General features: G+C 33.7%; 1 protein-coding gene across 1 annotated transcript in view; it reads right to left on the bottom strand.

Annotated features, from left to right (window-relative positions):
- Lnpk (lunapark, ER junction formation factor) overlaps positions 1-21,990 on the bottom strand; it is a 68,279-nt gene extending 46,289 nt beyond the window's left edge. The window contains exons 1-5 of the mRNA XM_076865892.2: positions 21,902-21,990; positions 15,901-15,989; positions 13,657-13,698; positions 12,755-12,942; positions 2,259-2,317 (exon numbers count right to left, since the gene is read on the bottom strand). Of these exons, the coding sequence (XP_076722007.1) occupies positions 2,259-2,317; positions 12,755-12,942; positions 13,657-13,698; positions 15,901-15,927 (316 nt within the window). The 5' untranslated portion in view covers positions 15,928-15,989; positions 21,902-21,990. The remainder of the gene's footprint in view (positions 1-2,258; positions 2,318-12,754; positions 12,943-13,656; positions 13,699-15,900; positions 15,990-21,901) is intronic.
- Positions 21,991-26,437: the final 4,447 nt, after the last annotated feature.

Raw genomic sequence — 26,437 nt, 5'->3', positions numbered from 1 at the left:
GAGCTACCAAAAATAGACAACTGTTTAAGAAAGTTTATTTTGAAAGAGAGAAATAGGTGGTAGTGTATAAGGAATACGGGGTCAGGACAGTTCCCCTATTTCCTACAGGTGTACTGAGGCAGGATTATTTGTCAGTAGGAATGATCCAAAAGAAAAAAAGTGAATTTACTAAGGAACTAAAATAGAACCAATGTGGGTTGTGTATTTGATATCTACAATCATTTTAAAATAGTCTGGTCAGTATGTTGTGTGACTTTCCTCTAACAAATTTAGCTGTTCTGATATGATAAAGTACATAAATGTATTTAAACAGTGTTTACCAATCATTGATTAAACATATAATTTATTTAAACAGAATGTGGTTTGCCAGACAAATAGGATGAGGAAAGGGGCAAAAGAGTCAAGTGTGTCTGGGAAAGAAAAAAAAAGGTCATTTGGGTTATACACAGGCCCTAAACTGAGAAGAGAGATCATGAGCAAGGAAGGCAGTTTGAAAGTCTTATATTTGTACAAACCTTACTTGGATCATAGGTCAAACCGACAAAATATTTTTCACAGCAAATACCATTCAAGAAACAATCAGAAATTTAATATTTTTATATTTGACATTTTATGATATTAAGAATTAAGTATGATAATGCATTGAGTTTAATATTTTTTATGAGTCCATTGTAGACAGATATATCAGGAATATACTTCAAAATAATACAGGTGGTTTGGGAATGGGGATATGACTCAGTGGTAAAGCGCTTGCCTGGCATGCATGAGTCCCTGGTTCAAATCCCCAAGCACCAAAAAAGTAATAATAGTACAGGAGAAGAAGTTGGTAAAGATAAAAAAGAAACAAGATAAACCATGTGTTGATAACTGTTTAGGATGAGTTATAGGTATACAAGGGTTCACGATATTATTCAGTGCATTTTTATATAGTGAAAAGTTAAAATAAAAAAGACAAAAAGCACATAACTTAAAATGAAACGTATATCTCTAGTTACTTACAATTCATACATTTGAGACTGAAAAATCTTTAAAACTTAACATGTATATAGAACTTTTCAGAAGCAGATTTTATCACTCTTTGTATATTTCAATTAAAACAAAAGTCAAGGGGCTGTGAGGTCAAAGAGAGAGGTATAATGACAAGTCAAAAGATATAGAGTATAATTTACTCTATACCAATGTTTCCTATAAAGATGAATTTAGTAAATATGTCTCAATTTAAATAAATGTTTCATTTATTAAAATTTCTGAATAAGAAATAATACAGGGCTGGGTTTTTATGTCTCAGCAGTAGCATGCTCGCCTAGCACATGCGAGGCCCTGGGTTCGATCCTCAGCATCACATAAAAATAAATAAAATAAAGGTATTGTGTCCAACTACAAGTAAAAAATAAATATTTTTTAAAAAGAAATAATATAAATTATATCACAATATATCATATATAGTATTCATCCTAGCATCCTTATACTTACAAAATAAATATTCATAATATTCACTCTAATCTCTCCTTTGTTAGATCCTATATATTTACATGTTTTTACACATATTTTCACAAGCACATTCTTATGTATATTCATATTTTCCCATATTAATCTTAACTATTGAACCATAATCCTAGCTCAGTACAAAATTTGATTAACTTTTCCATATCTCTACATCAAAACCTAATGTGAATTAAATTCATGTACCTGAGTAGGAATTTTAGTGTATTTTGAATTCTGTTTTATATGGTCACCGTTAAATCTGCATACATAACACAATATATCATATATAAGATTCATTCATGTGTCCCCATATTTACAAAATATGTATTAATATGATTCACATTTTAATCTTACCTGTTTCATATTTTGTATATTTGTTTTCAAAAGTACTTTCTTATGAATATTCATATTTCCCCATGTTAATCTTAGTTATCTAACCCTAACCCTAGCTCAGTACAAAATTTTATATTACCCTTTCCATACCTTTAAACCCAAACATAATGTGACTTAAATAAATGCATATGAATTTTAAAGTGTATTTTGAATTCTGTTTTCAACTTTCAATATTATGTTTGCACACAAAAAAGAAAAAACACAAATTAATAATAGAACCATCCAGATCATTCATAACCTTGTTCATGTTTTATAGCAAAAATTCTTCAATATTTACCACATCAACATTTCAATATATCATTTCACAACCTGCCTTAAAAACCATAGGTAACTACATAACAGGGTTTTTTTGGTAATAAAAACTTGGAATTTAAACTTACTATTTCTTTCTGTTCTCTTGGAAAAGAAGAAAATAAGCACTGTTCTTATGCTCCAGATGCTAAAGGGGAAGCAAAATTCAGAAACAAAAATCATTAGGGTAGGTGAATTATAAACCATATAAAATAAAAACAACTATTTCCACAGTTACGTATATTATTTCCCTTTATAAATTGAAAATCAGAAGTACTGTTTTCTGTCATATAACATCAGAAGCATATCTTTACTTTAAAAGGAGGGGGTCTCAGCCTGAAACCAATGGACTTTTAAAAGGGCCCCTGAATTGCAAAATTTCATTGGTGTGCCTGAATACACTTCTCTAGAGAAATCATTGCTTTCATCAATTTAAAAGGGGTCCATGAACCCCCTAAAAGAATAAGAACAATATTATAAAATCTTTTCTTACCAAGTATCAATTCCAAAATATTTTTCTTTTTATCATGTACTAGGGCAAGAATGTTTTGCTTTTACAAATTTAACAGCATTATATTATTGTAAGTTGCTATTCCTTTCCTACTATTTAACACTGAACAAATCTTCTCTATTCAATAGAGTAAGTTATCTGGGGAAAGAAACACACACAAAACAAAAAACCTTACCTTCAAATAAATACTTGCTAAGAAATCTTGCTAAATACCTCCTTCTAAAGATGTTGTAAGAATAATTCTTTAGACCTTGCATTAGTGTTAAGACATCAAGTGATATTAAAAGAATTAAAAGAAACTCAAAAAATAATCCTAATCATAAACTAGTCAAGGTCCTCTATTAAATTCAACATAAATACAGCAAAAAATACATTGTTCTCTATAGAATGTGGCAGAAATATACAAACATTACTTGTTTTAAATAAAAATACATTATTACATCTGTATATAAATTCAGAATATAAGTATGAAAATTATATTATTATATAATTATATTATCCATTCTAAAATACAGCATTGTTATTTTGGGGAGTATTATGGTTTAGATATGAGATGTCCCTGCTAAAACCCATTGTGTGAGACAATGCAAGAAAGTTTAGATGTGAACGGATTAAGTTATGAGAGCCTTAACCTAATCATTGGATTTATGATCTTCTGATAAGGATTAACTGGTAACCCTAAGCAAGCAGGGTATGACTGGAGGAGGTGGATCCCTGGGGTTTTGCCTTTGGGGTATATACTTTATTCCTGTTGAGTGGAGCGCTTGAGTGTACACACACTAAGCTCTCTCACTCTCTCTCTCCTCTTCCCAGCTGCTTTCCTCTGCCACACCCTTCTGCCATGATGTTCTGCCTCACCTTAAGCCCCAAGGAATGGGGCTGGCCTTCTATTGACTGAGACCTCTGAAACTGTAAGCCCCAAAATAAGTGTTTCCTCCATTAAAGTTGTTCTCATGAGGTCTCTGGGTCATAGCAGTGAAAAAAATGGCTAAAACAGGGAGTCAGCCTGCAAGGCAGCCACCACTGATCTCTGTTCTCCTTGTGTCCAGATCTTAGTGTAGTCTTCTCCCACCAAACCTGGTCTGTGTGACCAATAGTATATGACAGAGGAAATAGTATGCCACTTCAAGATAAATTTGTAAAAGTCTGTAACTTCCATATGAAGCTTCCTCTTTCATTTGTCTAGCTCTTTCTTGGATTACTTGCTGTAATAAAAGTCAGTTACCATGACATGAGAATAGTCAGGAAAGCTGGATACAGTGGCATATACCCGTAATCCCAGGTACTCAGGAGGCTGAGGCAGGAGGATCCCAAGATGGAGGCCAATCTCAGCAATTTAGCGAGATCCTGTCTCAAAATTAAAAATAAAAAGACCAGGGATGTAGCTCAATAGAGAGCACCTTGGATTCAATCCCTAGTACCACAAAAAGGGGGTGGGATGGGGGCAGAATCAAGGAAGTCTATGGAAAAGCCTGTATGGTGAAGAACAAAAGTGTGGTAAACATCCAGCAAAGAAACTAAGCCTGCTAACAACTGTGTATATGTGAGAGTTAGAAGCAAACACAGAAAAAATTAGCCAAAATATATAAGACTACACCGATATTATCTTTGTATTTGGACTCAGAACCCATTTTGGAGATGGCAAAACAAATGACTTTGGCATGATTTAGGATTCTTTGGATATTACAAAGAAAAATGAACCCCAACACAGACTTACAAGACATGACCTGATGAAAAAAAAAAAAAAAAAAAAGATCTCAAAGAAATAGTCAAAAGACAGAATAAAGAAAGTCAGGCAGTGGTAATTCACTATGGGAAGGTGGGGGGTGGCAGTATACTAGAGAAAAATAGAGTTACCTTAGATTAAGTAGAGGGAAGTAAAGGAGGGAAAGGGAGGAGAGGGGATGTAGGGTTAGAAAGGATAGTAGAATGAAACAGACATTATTACTTTATGTATATATATATGACTACATGACCAATATGATTCTACAACACGTACACTCAGAAAAATTAGAAATTATATCCCATTTGTGTATGACATATCAAAGTGCATAAATGCATTCTACTGTCATATATAACTAATTAAAACAAATTAAAAATTAAAAATTAAAAAAAAATCAGGCAAAAGCCAATGCTGATGCTGGCAAAAAGAAACAAAGTATCTAGCAATATAACTGGAGATTGGATACCCCCAGAAGAAAAATGTGTTCTTCAATGACTTCATCTGCTGTGACTGTGCAGATTAGTTAAACCTTGAGATTACTGCAGCCCCAGTCAACATCTTAACTCCAATTTTATAAAAACAAATGACTATGAGCCAGAACAACCCAACTATGCTACTCCCAACATTCCTGCCCTTCAGGAACTGAGACATAATAAATGTCTGTTGTTTTAAGCTAAATTCTGAGAGAATTTGTTACACAGCAATAGATAAGATATATTCTGATGATTTACTTTTATGATATGAAAACATCAAGTAAGTAGCTAATTCCTACATAACTTGGAAAACTACCTAAACAATAAGAAAAAAAAAAAGGACACTAAGCATTCCCCTTACCAAGGGAAAAACATTTAAAGACAGAAAGGTTAAGCATAATCCTCAAGGTGCCTAAAACAGAAATGTCCCATAAAGTACTATACTCTTATTCACAGAGGATATGTTCCAGGAACCTTAGTGGATGTATGAAGCCACATATGTACCAAACTCTATATACACACACCATATTTTTTCCTATATCTTCTATAGTGTTGCCACATAGTACCAGTGTTAATCTTCCATGTTTTATGCTATGGTGCCCCTCCTTTTCAACACCACTCCTGCATTGTAGAGACATTATTAAGTAAAAATATAGGTTACTTGACACAAGGACTATAAATGCCTTGACAACTGCTCTGATAACCAAGAGGACTGCAAAATGACTAATGAGCAGGTAGTATATACAACATGGACAAAAAAGATGATTCACATTTGCTTGTATTTTTTTTCAACTTGCTGTAAAATCTACAATTATTTTAAGATTAAAAATTATTTCAAGGCTGGGGGTGCAGCTCAATGGTAAAGCACTTGCACAGCATGTGTACAGCCCTGGATTTTGTCCCCAGCACTGTAAAAATGAAATAAAATTCTTTTAAAAGGATGTGTTTTCAATAAATATATTAACAGAAATATCTAAACATCAAATAACAAAGAATAAACTTTATAAAATAAAACTAAAAGAAATAAATGGAAAAGTAGAAGTACATTATTATTAGGATATAGGAAATTTATAACATAAGGTACTTCTCATCAATAATACTTTGTACCTGAATAAAGAGAATACATCAAGTGTTTATGAAGCACTCACAAAAATTACCAAAAGCATGCCATCAAAAACTAATAAGTTGAAAATAGATATATTACTCAACATTCTCTGAAAGTGATACAATAAAACAAAAATAGTAATTAAGACAAAAAATAAATATAAAAACACATATTTACCATTTGGAAATAACTTTTAGATTATAACCCCTCTCTAAAAAAACCAAACAAATAAACATAGTATCTACCAAACCTTTAGAAGAGATCATATCAATATTAAATTGTTTCAGAGCATTAAAGAATAAAGAAAGGTTTTCAGGTGCTTGTTAAAATGATCACAATATTGAAAGTAGAAATTTTTCCTGGAATTCAAGAATGACTTAATATTTAATGTAATCTATTTAACTTCTACTGGATATTCAAATTTATCACTCTTTTTTGTTTGTTTGTTTCCATAGTTTATACTTTTATTAATCATTTTACTATGATAGCTTATTGAAAGTGAACATTTGGGGCTGGGGATGTGGCTCAAGCGGTAGGGCGCTCGCCTGGCATGCGTGCGGCCTGGGTTCGATCCTCAGCACCACATACAAACAAAGATGTTGTGTCTGCCGATAACTAAAGTAAAATAAGTATTAAAAAGAAAATTCTCTCTCTCTCTCTCTCTCTCTCTCTCTCTCTCTCTCTCTCTCTTAAAAAAAAATAAAAAGAAAGTGAACATTTTACTTCTTTTATTATTTGTTCTTTGAATTTTTTTATTTTTTATTAAATTACTTAATTATTCTAATTTGTAAGTTTATCACTCTTAAGTTCTGCCTGCCATAGAGTCCCAGTACATGGACATAATTCTGTCAAGTTCTTTGGCACTGTAACTGGTCTTTATTCCAGTTTTCTATATCTTCTTCCTCATTTCCATTTGCAACCTCATCAGAATTCCTTTACCAACCACATTTCTACCAACATTCTGTTCACAACCACTTAAATAATCTCTGTCAAGTTTTGGACTTTCTCCACAGATATTCTCTTCTTTTGAGCCCTCCCTAGAATAGCCCTTAACACTCCATTCATGGCAATATGGGCTTTTTCCATCATTTACTTCAAAACTATTCTGGCTTCTTTCTACCTATTAATAGTTCCAAAGCTGCTTCCATAAATTCCAGTATTTACAATAGCAACAACCTCAATCCTGGTACCAATTTTTTGTCTCGGTCTGTTTTGTGTTGCTATAACAGAATAGCTAAGACAGGATAATTTATAAACAACAGGATTTTATTTCTCATGGTTCTGGGGCCTGGGAAGTCTAAAACCGTGTAAGATCAAAGCCCTATCCTTAAGGTTTTTCAGTTTAACTAAAGATACTAGTGCTTCTATTGAAGTATTTAATTCCACCTTAATCCCCTTGCTCAAATTTTCTCCCTCAAGGCCCCATTTTAAGGAAAAATACATTAAGTCCTCTGGGAAGGTCATCATTTTATGAAAATTAATCTCTGAAATTATAGTGAATGAAATGCCTAAAAATATTATATTTACTAAAATGAGGTATCCAAGAGTAAAAGTTTATAAGTTTAATTATAGCTCAGTAGCAGAGCTCTTGCCTAATATGGACAAAGACCTGGGTCCAATCCCCAGCACCACCAAAAAAAAAAAAAAAAAAAAGGTAATGATAGAGATAAAACTTAATGGTTATTCACTTAGATTTTAAAATCAATCAACTCCTAAAGAAATGCACATCTGCCAACATAATGGATAAATACAAAACTAAATGTAACTCAATCCTTCCCCCACTATGATTTATCTGAAATAAATCTGGCATTTAGATTTTGATTTAAATTTCAGTAAAAGTTGAAAAGATCAGAAAAATATAAATATACTATTCAATCTGAAAGGTAGAAAAAGAATTATAGAATCACAATAAGTTCTTCCATATCACATTCTGAAAAGAAGATATAGTAAAATTTCAAAATATATAGAGTATAAATATTGTACCATAAATGACAATTTTGGAATAGCTCAGTCCATGACCTCTCAAGGAAGACATTTGGGAAAGCAGAAAAGCAGAGACAACTGTCCCATTTTGGAGATAATCAGATTTCTAAGCTGTAAAATGTGAAGAGTAAAGCAATCCATTTCATTGCTTCTTCTGCCTCCAATACTTTAAGTAAATTCTAGTCCAGCTCTCAAAACCACTTCCAAAGGAAAAAAAAAAATCCAGGGATAAGATTGGTAAATAGCTTACATAACACACAACAGAAAAAGTCTTGTAGTAAGTCTATTTATTACAACATCCACTTTATTATATTCTATTTTCTTGCTTTCTTGATTATCATCAGTCAGGAGGACAAGTCTATTCTTTGTTCGATAACTACTCTGTGCTTCCAAAAGTCAAGAGCCTACTGAAATCGAAGCTGCAACAGTTGAAAACAAGGTCACAAATGTGAATGAGACAAAGTAAGAAATGGCCCTGAAGCTTAACAAGTCAAGAAATTATAAATGCAGGTGACTCACAAGTCAAAGGAACAAAGTAAAATTTTTAAAAAGCTTCACACTCAAAATAGATCAAACTTTAAAAGTTATGTTTTTAAAGAAATAAAATTTTTCTGCTTTTAAAAAACAATTAGATTTAAGGATGTAGCTCAGTAGTGCTTAATATGTATGACACCATGAGTTAAATCCCAGCACCATTCAAAAAGAAACAAATAAATAAATTAGTGATTTATTTGTCAAAACAAAAAAAAATTCTTAACCAAAAAAAAAAAAAAAAAGAATTCAATACCAGATCCAATGGATCACAACTTGAAGACAGTCATTAGAACTAGCAGAACAGAGTTCCTAGCAGGTATTCTTCTGCAACTGATACAAATCCTTTAGAAATAGAAAATCAATTTCTATATGGAAATGGATGTCAACTAAAATTTTTTCAAAATATTTAAAAATGTTTAAATCAACTAAACATTTCACACTTACTCCCTTTTTAAATTTATTTTTAATCTCTTTTTATGAAAAAAAAAATAGAAAGGAAACAAAGAAAAGGGGTTCAGCATTGTAAAATGCACTAGTATGCCTGGGATTAAAAAAGATTCTAAAAATAAAGAAAATAGCAGAGGGGCTGGTGGTGTAGTTCAATGATAGAGAACTTGCCTAAAATGTACAAGGCCAGCATCTAAACAAAAGAAAAGAAGGGAAAATAAACTAGCAGAGACAATTATTCTGCAATATTATGCAGGCACTTACTTTTAGCTCTCCTGTTTGAGCAGACAAATCTATTTTCAACTTTGTATGCAGAGCAGGAGCTCCAATTTTAAAATATGCCAAGCACTCAAGATGAATTTTTTTCACTATAGCCATCCCAAAGAAAAGCTCCTACCTCCACTAAATCTCAAACCAAACATATGAGTATCTCTTTTTCCTTTACCTCCCATTTACTCCCATCAAATTCTATCAATTTTCCTAAGTGTGGTGGCACACTGTAATCCCAGTGACTTAGGAGGCTAAGGAAGGAGGATCATAAATTCAAGGCCAATCTCAGCAATTTAGCAACCCTATCTCAATCAATCAGTAAACCTCAATAGGCTGGAGGTGCAACTCAGTAGAAAACACCCCTGGGTTAAATCCTGGTATCCCCCCAAAAAAGAAAAAAATTCTATTAGTTTTACCTCCAAAATATTTTCAGATGATCTGCTGACTTTCAATATTATGGCAGTCTAATCTATTGTCATCTCTAAACTTCTATAATAGCTTCATAGGTATTTCTACTCTTGTCCTCCCCTTACCCAATCTCCACATGGCAGTATGCATGATTCTCTTTACTGAAATTTCATCATGCTATTCTTCCACTATACAAGCTTCATGTTTCACCTAAAATGAAATTCAAACTCCTAACCTTAACCTTCTATAATCTGGATCCTGCCTGATTTAAACAAGCTCAGTTCCAACTATTTTTCCTTTCCATCATACATTCTAAATATGTCTATCTTTTTGCCCCTCAAATAAGTCATATTTGCTTCAGATTCACACCTTTGCATTTTCCATTCTCTGTTTGAAAATATTTTCCCTGATCTCCTAGACTTTTGTTTTTAGGAAATGAGGAACACAATGATATAAAAATTCAAACATTACCAAAAATTATAGAGAAAGAAATAACTACTTAAAATTCTACCAGCTAGAGAGTATTGCCACTAATATTTTGGAGATAAGTCTTTTCTATATCTATGGTTGTATGTGTCATTATATGGAATAATATATAAATAATCCTCATGAACTACAACTTTCTCTTGGTTATTCTTTTGCTTTAGTTCTCAACTCAAATACCACTTTCTTAAAAGAGGTCTTCCAGGACCATCAAAGTAGCCTATTTTTATCACATCACCCTGTTTATTTGCTTCATTGCATTTATCTCTCTATGCTTGCCTCTTTGTTTGTTTTTCTTCATTTTTGTCTTTTCCACCCCAACAGAATGCAAGCTGCATGAAAGCAAAAATCCTTTTAGGGATAGAGGTACCGATAAGTGCCTTACCACTGAGCTATACCCCCAGTCCTTTATTTATTTATTTATTTAGGAGACAAGGTCTTACTCACTAAATTGCTGAGGCTGACCTCAAAATTTCAATCCTCCAGCCTCAGCCTTCCAAGATCCTAGGATTACAAGTTTGCAAAACCACACCCACCCAGCAAAAGCAAAATTCTTATTACTACTTTCTCCATCATCAGGATCTAGTCCAATACCTTACACATTGCGGATATCTAATATTTAAGGAATAAAGAGATGATGGCTTTGATTAATATTTATAAGCTATCAAATAATAAATTTATATCTCCCATTCAAATTTACCTCCTAAACTTCATACTCATTTAAAACTTGTCAACTCCATATGGAAAATATGTAGTATTTTAGTCTCAGTGGATCACCAAACATGTTCCTTCTCATGTTGTTTCCTATTTAGATGAGTAACATACATCAACCAAATTTCTCAAGCCATAAACTCGAGTTTTATCCTTGATATAATCCATCCCATATCCCACCAGTCACCAAAAGCCTCTCCATATTATATCAATTCAACCTCCTAAATCTCTTCAATCCATCTGTTTCAATCTATCTGCTTCTCTTCAACCATACCACTCAAGTACAGTTATCATCTATTATTTCTTTCCTTATCAACTATAATAACCACTCCAGATCATTCTTATTCCCCTCTAATTTATTCTCCATATTGTACTCATAGTGGCTATAATACCTTCCATTAGTTTTAGAATACAACCTTAAATTCTTATCATGAACCATAAGAAGCCCATGAAATGCTATTTGCCTAACTACCCAGCCTTTTCTCTATAATCCAGTCTTTGGTCTTCTTTCAGTTCTTTAAACCTAATATATTCTGGCTAACCTCGGAGCCTTCAAGAATGTTGTTTCTTTGGCCTAAAACACTCTACCTATCATGTTATATCACCCTAAATACACATACTCATCCTTCAGATCTTCATCTCAAACATCACTTCCTAGAGCTGGGGATGCAACTCAGTGGTAGAAAAGCAAGCATAAAGAACTGTGTTCAATCTTTAGTATGTGGGGGGGTAATTTCCTCAGAGGATCTATAGCAGAATTCTATACATATCCTTCCCCATATACCAACAATTTCCAACCTCTAGTCCTACAGTCACACAGTAATGTAGAAACTGCTGTGAAGAGACTTTGCAAATGTAAAGTCTTTGCAAATGTAAGGTCATTACTTGGTTGACTTTAAAATAGGGGGATTATCCTGGATTATCCAGGTGGGTCTAATATAATCACTTAAACTATTAAAAGCAGAGAGTTTTCTCATAGCTCAGGGAAAAACAGGAACTCAGAGAGATGCAGCACAGTTGGCCAACAACCTGATTGAGCCTGAAAGCAGATTCTTCCCGGAAAGACTCCAAATGAGACCCAGCCAGCTGATATACTGACTATAAGCAGAGACCCAGTCAAACTGCCTGGGTTTCTAACCTTCAGAAGTCTAATATAATAAATGGGTGTTGTTTTAAGCTACTCAACTTGTGGCAGCAATGGAAAACTAATACCAAGACTCTTTGATCTTTATTCCCACCCCAGACTGGCCTAGGGGCTCCCATAGCATAATTTCTCTTTCAAAGCATTTGTCAAACTTTTTATTTAATATACTGAATCTAAAATCTAGTCAAAAGATTGTATTTTGTGCACCAAACACTATTATAATCCAATGTCTACACAATTGATACTCATAAAGTTTGTTGATTTAATAAAAAGTACATTAAAGAATGTTCTACATTTTAAAAAGTACACTTTTAATGTACTTTTTATCAAATTCTCTCTCAAAAGTCTCAATCACAATACACCTCTTGTAAATTGCTATACTATAAAATACTTAAGAGGCAACTACCATAAAGAAGTGACTAAAAAGAGAGGAGAAGAGCTAGGAAGAATGGAATATAATCAGATTCATACGGGCAGTTGCTATTTTGGTTTTCCAAACCCTCTCCTACTCATCACTATTCCTGACTCCATGCCCAATGCCTCTAGGGGATCAAACATGGCTATCTATTAGAGAATCATAAAACATTGACATTGAGCTATTATTACCAGTAAAAACAGATGATATCCCTCAATAAAGCTTTAAGACAATTGTTCTACTATTTTAAAGAAATATTTTTCCAATTGCAAAATAATCTAAATTTAGAGATATTACTATTTCATAATAAAGACTAAATATATTAAAACTATCTCATCATAAAACAGAAAGGTCAACAAAAAAGAACAATTTACTTACATCAATGGAAAAGCAAAAAATGGGAGTGTCATGGCAAGTCTTGCTGTAAATTCATCAGGAAGATACCACAAGTATACAATTAAGCATGTAAACAGATAAAGAATTGAAGAATAGAGAATTAATCTTCCAACCCATAATTTTTGTAATCTCTGATTTTTTTCCCTAAATTCTTCCAATGCTTGAATTTCCTGTTAAAAGAAAATTAAAATTCCAAGTTACTAAATCTCAAACTTCAAAAAAAAGTATTAAAATTTTTTAGAATGAACTATTAGAAGCCAATGAATTATAATACCCTAATATTTTAAAACAGAATATTAAAAAATAAATGTGAAGTTTAAAATTTATAATGCCTATTCTGATAAATAACTTTTTAAAATGAAAAATTAAATACTATTTTAACCCTAATTGGTAAAGATTAGAAGAATGAAATTGACATCATTAAATATTTGTTAAGTCAAAAAAGTATTAACTCTTCATCTATAGGCCCTTAAAATAATCTAGCAATTAAAAAAGAATTGATAAAAATTAAAAGAGAAACCCATTCTAGATTATTTATATTTATCACTCCTAATATTCTAAGGGAATAAACTTATTTTTGTAATGACAGAAAATATAAAAAGCTATAAAAATTTTACAGACTGATTAAAATTGTTGCAGACCTATTTCATCTTACCAAAAAAATGGTTTATACCATCTGTAGATTTAATTTCGTTCTAACAGTCTCTACCACTTGATACAGACTTCATAAGTCACTGAGAGATTTTGGATTTTTTTTGCAAGAACATTTAAGTTTTCAGGCTTACTCAACATGATCTCTAAAATTTCATACTAGATCTGGACTCCAAAATAACATATACTTAACATCTAAAATGAATTAAAATACCTCAAAGCCAAGAACATACCTTATCTATACTTTCTAGAACTTCTACAGTTGAAGGTTTTGTCTGTTACAGAAAAATAGAAATGAGACAGCATTAAAACTTATTACTGAAAATAATAAAACACATTAGTGCAAACTTAGAAACACTTCAATTTATATAATCATAAAAGACCATATTAGCTGGCTGTGTTGGTACATGCCAATAATCCCAGCAACCCACGCGAGACCAAGGCAGGAAGATCAAGAGTTCAAGGCTAGCCCAAGCAACTTAGCAAGACTGTCTTGAAATAAAATTTAGGGGCTCAGGATTGTTCAATAGTAGACATAGTTCAGTGGTGGAGCATATGCCTAGCTCAAGGTGCTAGGCTCAATCATTCACAATACCACAAAAAAAGAAAGAAACAAACAAACAAAGACATATTCTAATTCAAAATGAGGTTTTCTCAAATCTTGTCAAGCTATATGTATTTCTATTTACTCCAGAGATTTATTTAAATGAAAATTATAATTACAAATAGAACTTTAAGATTTCAAACACAGCATTTTTTTACTTCTTTTCAGTCCAGGACTTTCAACTCTGATAGCTCAAATTTTACCATTCTTAACTCAACAAAACATACTTTTACAGGGAAACATATTTGCATCTGAGAAAAATTTTCTTACATAATGATTATTTAAAAGCATTCACATATCTAAAAAGTTACAGACTGAGTTGGGGTTGCAGCTCAGCAATAGAGAACTTGCCTAGCCTGAGAGAGAACCTGTGTCAATCCAGTACCACCACCAAAAATATATATATAATTAAGGACAGTCTGATTCTCTATTGCTAAAAGTTCACTTAGTACTCTGGAGGTGAAAATCAATAGGTTACCTTCCTTCTGTTTCCTAAGTATATACTTTTCTTGAAAGATCAAATTTTTGAAGGACATATAAGAATAACTTCATTACGGCAGAGCTTATTTAACAAAGATATGTTTATAATACATAGAATAAAAGCAAGACACAATGGTTCATACAATAGTTGAGAAAATATTTACCAATTACATACCAGACAATTGAAGAGAACACAGTGTATCAAACTCATTGTAGTCCCTATCAGATTTGTTAACATTAGGTTGAATCAAATGAAATAGCCATTTTGTATAAGCCAAAGTAGTAGAAGATTAGCAATTTCATATGGTTCAACCTAATAAGAAAAACAAAGAATAAATTTGATCTTCAGGCAGAACTGTCATAAGATTTTAAAGAAGGGGGTCATCTCATTCATATTTGAAATCAAAAAAGTTGACTTCATAGAAGTAGAGAGCAGAATGATAGTTTCCAGAGGCTAGAGAAATTGGTGGGGAGGTTTGGAGAATTTGGTTGTGGGAGTGAAAGAATATAAAATTACAAAAAAATTAAGAGCTGAGAAGGATAAGTTCAGGAGATCAGATAGTGACTGTATCTAATGATGAGATAATCTAGAAAAAAATGCTAAGAGGATGAAGATTAAGTGTTCTCATCACAAAAAAAAAAAAAAAGATAACAGTGTGTGAGACAATGCATATGTTAATTAGCTATATTTAACCATTCCACAATATGTATCTACTTCAAAACATCTGTCAGTTGAAAAAATAAAGGCAAAAAAAGGAAGATCAGCTAACACCAATCTAAAACATGTATTGTTCCACCAATAGTCAAAAATTAAATTATGTACCAAGTATTGCATATTATAAGTCAAGAAGTAAGTAGTTAATTCTTTTCAGTTAAAGAGCATTTTTCAATAACTTATATTTTCTAGCTCTAAAATTGAAATACATCCTTCTAAAAGCTTACCCAATAAAATCAAACTGCATTTCTAATTTTGTTTAACCTATAATTCCTAAAAGTGTGATTTCAATAAATATTTGTAACAAGCTTTAAGTAAAAAGATATGGTCTATAAAAAAAAGTAAGTGTGGTATAGAATACTTCATTTCAACTACCTTTGAAATAAATTGTAAATTTTGGCAGTAGAGAAAATAAACAAGAAAAGAAAAACATCTGCATACAATACAGAAATAAATTCATAAGTCAAAGTGAAATAATCCTCTGTTAGAGACATTAAACACCTATAGAACTATAAATGCAAATTAAAAAGTAATTCAGAAAATAAAAAACAAGAGTTAAAATGAAAATTGAATAGATAATCTCAAACTGAAGGCTATATCACAAAGAAGACTTTTAAAGTAGTTTTATGTAACATTTATGTTAGACTTAAGAACTAGCAGTAAAGAAAAGCAACTTACCCTCCATCTAGAAAATAATCCACCCATCTTTTATTTGTAGAAACTTGGCACAATGATAAATATCATCAGTTGTCCAAAGGAAGTCACAACTACAAATAAAGCATGTATTTTAAAATTTTAAGTTAAACAGCATACCCACTATAAAATATAGATATTGAAATACTACCTAAAAATACTATAAAATAATTTTTTTGGCTTCCACTTACATGGAACTTGAATTCAGATAGTCATTGGGATAAAGTTCACCTTTTTAAAATCCTTCAAAAGTGAGGACATATTTAAAGGTAAATATAGAGATAGAGGAAGGCACACATGCCTATAATCCCAGCAGTCCAAGAGGCTGAGACAGGAGGATTGCAAGTTCAAAGCCAGCCACAACAAAAAGCAAGGTGCTAAGCAACTCAGTGAGACCCTGTCTCTAAATAAAACTCAAATAGAGCTGCGAAAATGGCTCAGTGGTGGAGCATGAGTTCCACCCCCAGTTCCCTTCCCCCCCAAAAAAATAGAACTAGAAAGGCTTTTTAAATGACAAAAGATGTTAGGAGTATATTCATATGTCTTTTGTGATTTTCTCTTCTTTAAAGCAGGTTCCTTCTGTTGTTCTTGCAATGAAAGTTTTACTATATTACTTGCATTCTCTATACTTAAGTAAAACCATTTCTATCAATCAATCAACTAAGGTACATATTTGGAATTCCAGGAGTTTTATAATGTTCGGAATGATATCACTTTACAAATAATTACAGAAAGCCAAGTAGTGGGGGTTTTTGTGTTTGTTTTGTTTCATTTCAGTACTAGGAACCTAACCCAGGGGCACTCTACCACTAAGCTACATCCTCCATGCTTTTTACTTATTTTATTTATTTATGTTCTTATCTTGAGACAGAATCTCACAGCCTCAAACTTGCCATGGTCTTGCCTCATCCTCCCAAGTCACTGAGGCCTGCACCACCATGCCAGCTCAAGTTAACTGGATTTTGAATAAGAAACTAAGGGTTACAATGCTACCTGTGACCTTAAGCAGATCATTTAATGATGTTGAGTAATTTTTTTCTGTAAACTGTAGTTCATAATATCAACATTTTCTCACATGATAACCTTTAGTAGTATCACCTTATAGGTTTAGTGATTCGCCCAACAACAGAAGAAACATGGCCTAAAGTCCCTCTATCTTCAAATTTTGGTCCCTACTACTAAACACTACTGTTCAACACCACAAATAAACATTTCTGTCTGAAATTTAAGTAAGTTCCTCAATCTAGTTGACCTTCCTGTCAGCTAGCTGTATATCCCCTTTTACTTTTCCATGACTCTCAAATGTTTTGGAAGAATTCAGCTATATTATATTCTAAGTCAATTTACCATTGCATAATTACATAAATTTTTATTCTTTTAAGTATAAATGGTAAATCTACTTTCTAACTGACAAATTGTTACCAGGTTAGAGGTATATTCTTGCCAATATGTGAAACTAATATATTTACACACACACACACACACACACATACAAACACACACAATTACTGAAAATATACTTCTTAACCATAAAAAAAAATCACAAAATAATATCAATATCAAGTAAGAATTACAGCACTGTTTATATATTGGAACTAGCCTAGGACATACCTATCTTAAGAGTTTCTCAGAAAAGTAACAAAGAGCCCAAATATAAAATATGCTCATTTATGAACTGATTTTTAAGTACAAAATACCTGTCATCTGCTGGGCAAGGTGGTGAATACTGGAAATCCCAGAAAAGTTTGGAAGGCTAAACCAGCCTCAGCCATTTAGCAATTTAGCAAGACTCTTGTATCAAAATAAAAAAAAGAATTGGGTATGTGGCTCAGTGGCTAAGCACCCCTGGGTTCAATCCCTGGTAAACCAAAAAAAAAAAAAACACAAAAAACTATAATATATCTTGAAAAACTCTGAAGATTATAATGACTATTACAATCCACAATAAACATGCAAGTTATTATTAATTCTTCAATATTAGCTCAATATTCAAATTTCTAAAATGTGCTCATGGAAAATCCAGAAACTTAAAAGAAAAGTTTTACTTTCTGAGTCAAAACATTAAATAAATCTCACAACCTTAAGATGTTAAAAATAATCACTAAGAAAGATAAAAGAATGGAGATTCAGACAAACCACTTAACTAGATATTTTCAAAGTATATATCATCCCACTATTTTAGAACTATATATGGTATCTAGCACAGTATTTTGTATACACTTGATCTACATATTTTGGTTTCTAAGAGAATTGTATTCCTCCAGTTCAAGTTTATAGCCATCATACCCTGAGACAAATTTTTAATATTTGAAATTAATAACAACATCAATATTACTTCATCGGAATTTTGTCTCTAGCATTTTTAATACACAAACCACATGTAATATGCTTTATTATAAATTCTATCATTTAGTTGTTACTATCCCTTCATTTATAAATGAAGAGCCCAAGAAAAAAGTGAATACAGTAGCATCTTAAAGACATTAAGTAGCAGGGTCAGACATAGTATTATAGTTTGAATTTTTAAAAAAGTCATCAGTTATTCCCAACAACACAAACTCAGAAACCAAGGCAACTTTATATAGATTAATTTATATATAAAATATGAGAGCACCTCTAACATTCTCAAATGGTTGGTAAAGAGAACTACTGATGTGAAAAGTAACTTATAAACACAAGAGATCCTGTTAGAACACTGTTCGTGCAGTCCAATTCCTTTATTTGATTAAATTTGAATGCTTTACTGCAAATCTATCTGCACTAAAGAGAAGCTAAATAACTTACCAAAGTCACATAGCTCCAGCTACAAACAGAACTGGTACTATAAAGTCTGAAAATATAGCTTTCACTGCACTGCATATCACTTTTTAAATGACTATAATTTGAAGTGTATGCATAATAATTAATTCCAATTTTGATATCAGTTATTTGCAAGGAGAATTGTTTTGGTGTTAATAAAACAAACTATGGCTTAGCTCCAAAGATTCCTGAAGCAAGGGATTGTGCTTTTAAATTTGAACATTAAAACAACATTAGGGTGAGTGATTAAATGTCATTTCCATGCTTTCACAATCATAATCAAAAAACAGTCAGCCCTCATTGTTCCAGCAATGTTTCTATCAAATATTGGTATTAGTTAAAAAAGTTGATTTACTAGAATGTACATGTGGTGGTACTTTCTAACACACATAAAGGTGTATCAACATTAAATAATTAAATATTTTATCTAGCTCTAATTTCATCCTTCTATTTTCATCTACTGGTTCTCTCCATTCCACACATCTTAATTCTAACTCCAATGGCCCATCTTTACTATGAAACAATAGGCAAATAAATTATTTAACTTCTCTGTTACTCAATTTTCTCATCTGCAAAAGAGGGATAGTTAAAAATAATCCTCTTAAACAGTGAAAGGTTTAAATAACATAATATATCCTAAACTATTTACAATAGTGCCTGGCACATAGTCATAACTCAGTATAAATTGTTTTTACTGCTGTGGTTATTGCTATTTCCTGATCTGTCTCTGCTTTCTTTCAAATACCTGGAAAATACATGGAAACCAAATAAGACCTAGCTTTTCCTTCTGAAACATAAATCAATATCCTTGCTCTCAAGTGGACAAATGGCTCAACCTCAAGTGGCTTATCCCCAAGAACTCTTGATGAACATGTACAGAGTTTCTTTCCATTCAGAACCTGACATGACCACAAAGCTAGATGCATCTAAATGTGTTTTTTTAATGAACAACAATGTCCACAACATTAATTGAATGTTTTTAATTAACTGCTATTCGAACTCAGGTTTGGGTGTCATTATTTAAAATCTTAAAAAACATTTTTCTTCAATTTTCAGTACACTTCCAATCACAGTAAAACAATACAGTAAAATAAATCTAGACTCAAAATTCAGCTCACCTATATACTAGCTAATTGATCTGGGGCAAATTACTTAAACTCTTTAACTCTCAGTTTGTAAAATGGTGAAAATATCAACACTTCATAGAATTAATATATAGATTACATGAAATTACTTATCACTTGGCACAGTGTCTAACATTTAGTAAGTACATAATAAATTTTAGTTATTATTGCTATCACCAGAAAATACATGTGATACTGAAATGGAACACATTTCCTTCTAACTTTTTATTTTAAAAAGCACCTATTTAATAATTGAAAAATAAAATTAATTTGTATGTTTACTGACATTGTATGTTTCTCATTAATCTAATATGAAAAACTCAAGCAAAATATTCCACAAACACTTTCATTAAAATAATCTTGAAGAACTTTGGAGGAAATTTCAAGGAAAATCTAGTTTTATGTTTGATTAAGCAAGTTCCAGACTTCAATATAAACTATATAGACACTCTCAAAAGCATTTTCATAACATCTTACATACAATTTAAGATTAGTGGTTTGTATGTATAATATGTCAAAATACACTCTACTGTCATGTGTATCTAAAAAGAACAAATTTTAAAAAGACCAAAAAAACACACACACAGAAAAAAAGGTTAATGGTGATTTGTTCTAAAACTCTAACTTTCAAATGTCCTAACAGAAAACATAATTCTGAAATATTCCAAAACACCACATTTATCATCCCCCAAAAAAAAATTTATAAAAAGAAGCATACCTCTGAAAGCACTTTTAATATATGATTATTAAGTGTTTGCTTTTATGGTAAGTAAATTTCATTGTGAACTAAATACTACCAAAAAATTCTATTAGAGATATTTATATATGAAAACATACCTTCTTGATAGCCATATAACTTCTCCCTTTCCTTACAGTCCTTTAAATTAATAATAAACACTTAAGTTGATGAATAGCATTACTGAACTGATCTCAATAGATGACAGAAAACTTTAAAATTCTAACTTTCAATGCATCAATCTTGTTTAACAAAATGTATTCGAATTCAATTTGGTTCTCCTAAGAAGGCACTATGGGGACGGCTAAGGACAAGGGATTAGGGTTCCCTGCCAGTTTGAATATATGCCTGATACTAAGCCTACTCTCATCCACCACACCGCTGTTTTAACAGAGTCAGTTTTGTCAAGGGTGAGCCCCAGGCCACAGAGAAAGGAGAAAACAGACTCTAAGCACCACAAACCAGAAGTCAATAGAGTAAAGCAGAACATGGAAAACTCAATGAGTCACAGGTCTTACTTAGTACTGTAAGAACACCATGAGCTCATCAAGCCTCCCTCCCTTCTCCCTGAGTTCACCAAACCTATACACACACACACACACACACACACACACACACACACACCGCCTCCCTCAATTTGCAAACACAGCGTTGAAGATTTTAACCCATTGATGTGGTTTAAATTTGATTTCTCCTTCTACTACACCTAAGACACCTACGCTTCTTCGTCCTTCCCCTCCACCCCTCGACCCGGCTGCGGTCCCTCAAACAATGACAAAGGTTTGTAGAGCCACTTCTCTTAAGTAGCACATAATCCACGCCCACATGCGAGCTAAGCAGCATGACACTGACAGTTTTCAATCCCTTCCGATCTTTCCAACTCGTGGGGCCTCTGTACAATTCAAGGGAAAGAAAAGGTGGTTTAGAACACTCAAAGTAGATAGTTTAGCGTAGGATGAGCTAGTTTGAGGAGCTTTGGGCTCTTCTCAATACAGGTGGGCCAAAAGCTGCGGCTCAAGTCGGTCACTATCTGGGATCTCCGAAAATAGAGCTGGAGAAACCACCCTGATCAGAACCGGGTCTCGAGGACTCCCGGGGTACCCCTGCCACTGTGCTGGGAGAATCAAAGGGGGTGAGGCGACTACACTGGGTAGGTGCGAACCATAGGGGGAGAAGAGCCACAGCCGCAGAGCTCTTAGGCCACTGGGCATGGGGCGGGGACACCTGGGAAAGCAAGCCGGAGAATCCTGAGCTTTTTCCCGGGGAAACTACCAGCGCGCTTCCCTATTGCGGAGCCCTCCCAACTGCCCTTATCCTGAGGCTCTACCTGCGTGAAGCGAGCACAGCCCGGCCTCGGGGTCCACCCCTGCCAGCCTTGGCCGCCACCGCGCACACAGCCTCCGGAGCAGGCAGCCGCCACTGACAGAGCACTGGGCCCGGCCAATTCCTTCCCATCAAACCCCGCGCTCCAGCCGACAGCCAATCGGCGCCACAGCCGCCGCGCGCCGCTCCCCGTCACGTGACGAGGCCGGGGCGGGCGGTTGGGGCGGAGGGGCTGGGCGTTTGGCCTTGCGACACCGCGCCCTGTGGCCTCCGCGGCCGCTGGGCTGCTCGTCATCACTTCTTAGGGATGTACTGCCATTTATTATGACTCTTACCAATTCAGTTATTTTCTACGTTTCCTCTGCCTCTTTTTTTTTTTTATAGCATGTTCTGCCGAATCTCGCTGGCGAAACAAAATCATGAAAGTGGTATTTGTGGTCCAGACATCTGCGTAAGACAAGAATGGGGAGGACAAAGAGGAGTGGAGATGGGTGCGTCTGGGAAAGTCTGGCCCTAAAGAATCCCGGATCAGCTGCCTTCCAACCGGCAGCAGAGCAAGTTAACCCTGCGCGGCTTTAAAGAAGCCAGTTCCCAAACGAGCAAGTGGAGAAATTGCACCTTAGATCCCAGGACTGCTTGAGGCTTTTGTCACTCATGGTCGTCAAAAAGGGTTATTTGATGATGCTGACCTCACAGGTGTGAGGTGGCAATTTCAAACCTGTGGGTAACAACAAAGCTGAGTTTTTCATCTTAAAACTATATTTGAGATTTTAAACATTGATGCATGAAAAGTGTCGTGCTTCCTGCTAACTGGGAAAGACAAGTCTTGATAACAAATGATACTTGAATGGGGGAGGAGAGGGGGAGGATCCAGAGATGTGCATATGGTAATGTGGAGAAGGAATCTTAAGCGAAAGCTATTACCATGTTTCACCCCTATGACATTTTACCCTGTGTGCAAGCATTTTTCATGTTTTTCCCTAATTTAGTTATATATATTATAAAATAAATTTTCTATGATTTTCAAACAGCATACTTTATATTTTTAAATATACTCTATATATTTAAATAGTCTGCACTTAAACTCTGACAACACAAAAGGGTTAATAAGAAAAACTTAACAGTGTATCTAGTTTGTAATAATTATACTGGAAGCTACCAGGTGATTCACAGGAGTTGTTTCCCTCAACACTAAGATCTTTAGTCGTTGCTCTAAATTTGGAAGGATTAAGAGAACAAAAATTTAGTGTTTAGACCAGGTCAATCACTTTAGAAATGCAGAAAATAACTTACGGACATTTCACCTGTTTTGATGTGGAAATTTAACCATTTTGTTTTGTGATTTCAAAGGTTAAAACCCTGCACTGCCCTGTAGTTATCTCTCACCATAGGACTGTCTCCTCTCCTGAGAACTGTGAAGGATAGTTTTTACACTTGGTAGTGTTCTTGTCCTCTAGTTTTAATTGAGCCATTAATGTCTAAAGGGAATGGAGGGATAGAATGAGGAGGTAGAGAAGAGCTAGTTGGATGCAAAAATCTAATCCTGAGGCAAAATTCCCTAAGGAACTGCTCTCAGGAGAGAAGAAATTTAGCCTGTCCAGGGATAAGAGAGAAATATTGGCTTTCTTGATCTTCCCAATCACCTCTTAAGTATCATTTTTCAAATAAGAAAACTGAAAAGTAGAAAGTTTATGTACATTGTTAAAGGTAACACTAAACCATGCCTCCTCTATATCAACAGATAAGAATTTGGGCTAAGAATGTATATATCAGTGGTTAGAGCACTTGCCTAGGATACACAAGGCCCTAAATTCTGCTGGGAGCCATCAGCCAAGTAGGTATGACAATTTCCTTGCCACGGTACTCCCATGCTGTCTAGTGGAAGGACTCCTGAAAGGTGACCTTGCTCAAGGACCAGGGCGGATCCTGTTTAGGGTGTCCCCGGTTTAGCATAATAGGAGATTAGGGTGTTCCCCCTTTAGAATAGGGCCCATCGTTCCCACCTTTGCTCCAGAATTTTATTCAGTATTATGCTCCAACACCTTATATTTCCACTGTCCTTAATTCAAGTGTTTTTCAACCCTTCTCACTGGCAAGGGCTGGAAGGGAAATGGGATCAAATGCTGTTTCATCTTGACAAGGCTTTTTTATTCTTAAGAACCGCCTTTTTAGAGACTGAGCTCTGTCAGGGAGAATTTTTTTTCCTATATTCTCTTAGGTTCTTTCTTTAGGGATCTGCAAAATTAAACTGACAAAAGACTAGCAAAACAAACCTAATTAGGTATGTACACACATAGGAATTCACAAAGAAATGTGACACAAAAGAGGTAATTAGAATTTGGGCTTGTGCACCACTTTAATAAGGAATGGAGACAGGCAGAGGAGGCACTTCTAGGAAAATAACTTCTTCAAAAGAGGGGAGGAAGAGAAAGGGCACATATGGAAAAACAAATGGCTTTTTGGAATGATAAATGGGCCATTAGGAGAAAAGATGGAAGATATGATAGTTTTGTAACAATGTCTGGGCATGATACCAATTTCTCTCTGAGAATATTAGAGCTGCTTCCAGGAGGGGATTTATGACAATTGAGTTCTTTTAGGAGGCTTTGCTTTTAGGCAGATAAGGGATTTCAGGAACTCAAACACTGTCAACACAATATTTTATGCCAGAGTGACTTACTCTGGACCCCTTCAGTTGATCTTCATAGTCTTGTAATGACTGTATGTCTGTGTGAGGCATTGTAGATTCATCTGACTAGGGGAAGAATGAGAAGTATGAAGAAAGAAGATTAGAATTATTTTTTGTGTTGACAAACAGAAAAGTTCATAAGACAGAAGTGTACTATTGGACACTATAATAACCCAACTGAGTCAATAAGTAGAACATTATCAACACGCCAAAACTCCAGTGTGCCTCCTCCCTTACAACCCTCAAATTTCTAGAGATAGCCACTATCATGATTATCATATTTGCTTGCTTACTTTTCTTTATAGTATTACTACCTAATTATTCTGCCTTAAACAATAAAGTTTAATTATGCTAGTTAATATCATAAACTAGCTTTTGAAATGTGCTTTCTTTTTTCTGGTCAGTTGTCATTATTCTTACCCATTTATTTTTCTTGCCTTTGGAATCAATTTTCAAGAACCTCCTCCCAAAAAACCCATTTGTATTTTTATTAAATTTTCTTCTTGTATGTTAATTTCAGGAAGATTAATATCATTCCGCATGAACCTTACTTTTCTGAAATATGATATGTCTACATTTGTTCAAGTGTCCTTATATGTTCTCCAAAATTTTTCTCATTTTCACTATATACGTCTCATGATTTATCATAGATAGAGTTCTAAAGATATCCCCCAGAATAGGCTAGTCAGTAATACACTAATTTGCTGTCTCATGCCTATAATCCCAGTGACTTAGGAGGCTGAGGCAGGAGGACCACAAGTTTGAAGTCAACCTGGGCACTTAGCAAGACCCTGTTTCAAAAAATATATATATTAAAAAGGGATGGAGATGTAGCTTGATGGTAGAGTACTCCTGGGTTCAATTACTGCTTGGTAGCTCATCAGGAATGATATCAGGAAAATAACATTGCGAACATCCTGTGCAGCAGAACCAACAGTGTAGCTCCTCAGTCTGTTTGCTCACTTTAGATTTGGACTCATCCATCACACTTTATGAAATAAATATGTGGTAAATGTGTTTCCCATTTTCCAATATTTAGAAAGCAAAAAAATGAAAGACTAGACTTTAGAGAAATAACTCTGAAAATATTCAGGGCATTTTTATTTTGACATATGTAAAGTCTAACATTAAAAATTTCTGTTATCATAAATAGTGCATAATTCCAGAGACCATTATGTCTGAAAGGTATAATTTAAAATAATAACAAAAGGGAAGTACTGGGGAATATTGACCAAATTATATTGATATATTGTTTGCACATATGAATATGTAACAAATTCTATTATTTTGTATAGTTATAATGTATCAATTTAAAAAATGGAAAAATTAAATTAACACAAGGTATTCTGGCATGCAGATCTGTTTCAAAACTCCATGTTACTGAAAAAGAGGAATGTCCTTCTTACAATTAAAAAAAAAAAACTATCATTCCAAGAAAATATACATATATGTAAGTGAGGCAAGTTTCCCAAATATATACTTGGCTTGGTGCCCAATAATTCCAAAATGTAACATTGAATTGCTACTTTAAAAATTATTATAAACATGGAAAATCAGATGGTTGGTAAAACTTGAGTTTTGTCTAGTATGTATGTAAAGCTTACATAAAACAAGAAAGATGTAGTGTTAGCTAATTTAAATGAGATTTGTTGTTAACAAGAGTGCATGGAGTTTTACAAAGCATATTATATGGAAGACAGGTTTCCTGCCCTCCTTAGCTTAGTAAAACATGTGCAGGCAGTAGCTAACAGGAAAAATACTGAGACATAGTGATTTACCAAGTGGACACCAATGATAGACTGGTTACAAGAAAGATATGTTGGGGCTGTGGTTGTGGCTCAGTGGTAGGGC

Source organism: Callospermophilus lateralis, chromosome 9, assembly GCF_048772815.1.
Source record: "Callospermophilus lateralis isolate mCalLat2 chromosome 9, mCalLat2.hap1, whole genome shotgun sequence".
Lineage (NCBI taxonomy): Eukaryota > Metazoa > Chordata > Mammalia > Rodentia > Sciuridae > Callospermophilus > Callospermophilus lateralis.
This window is presented reverse-complemented; position numbering and strand designations above follow the sequence as displayed.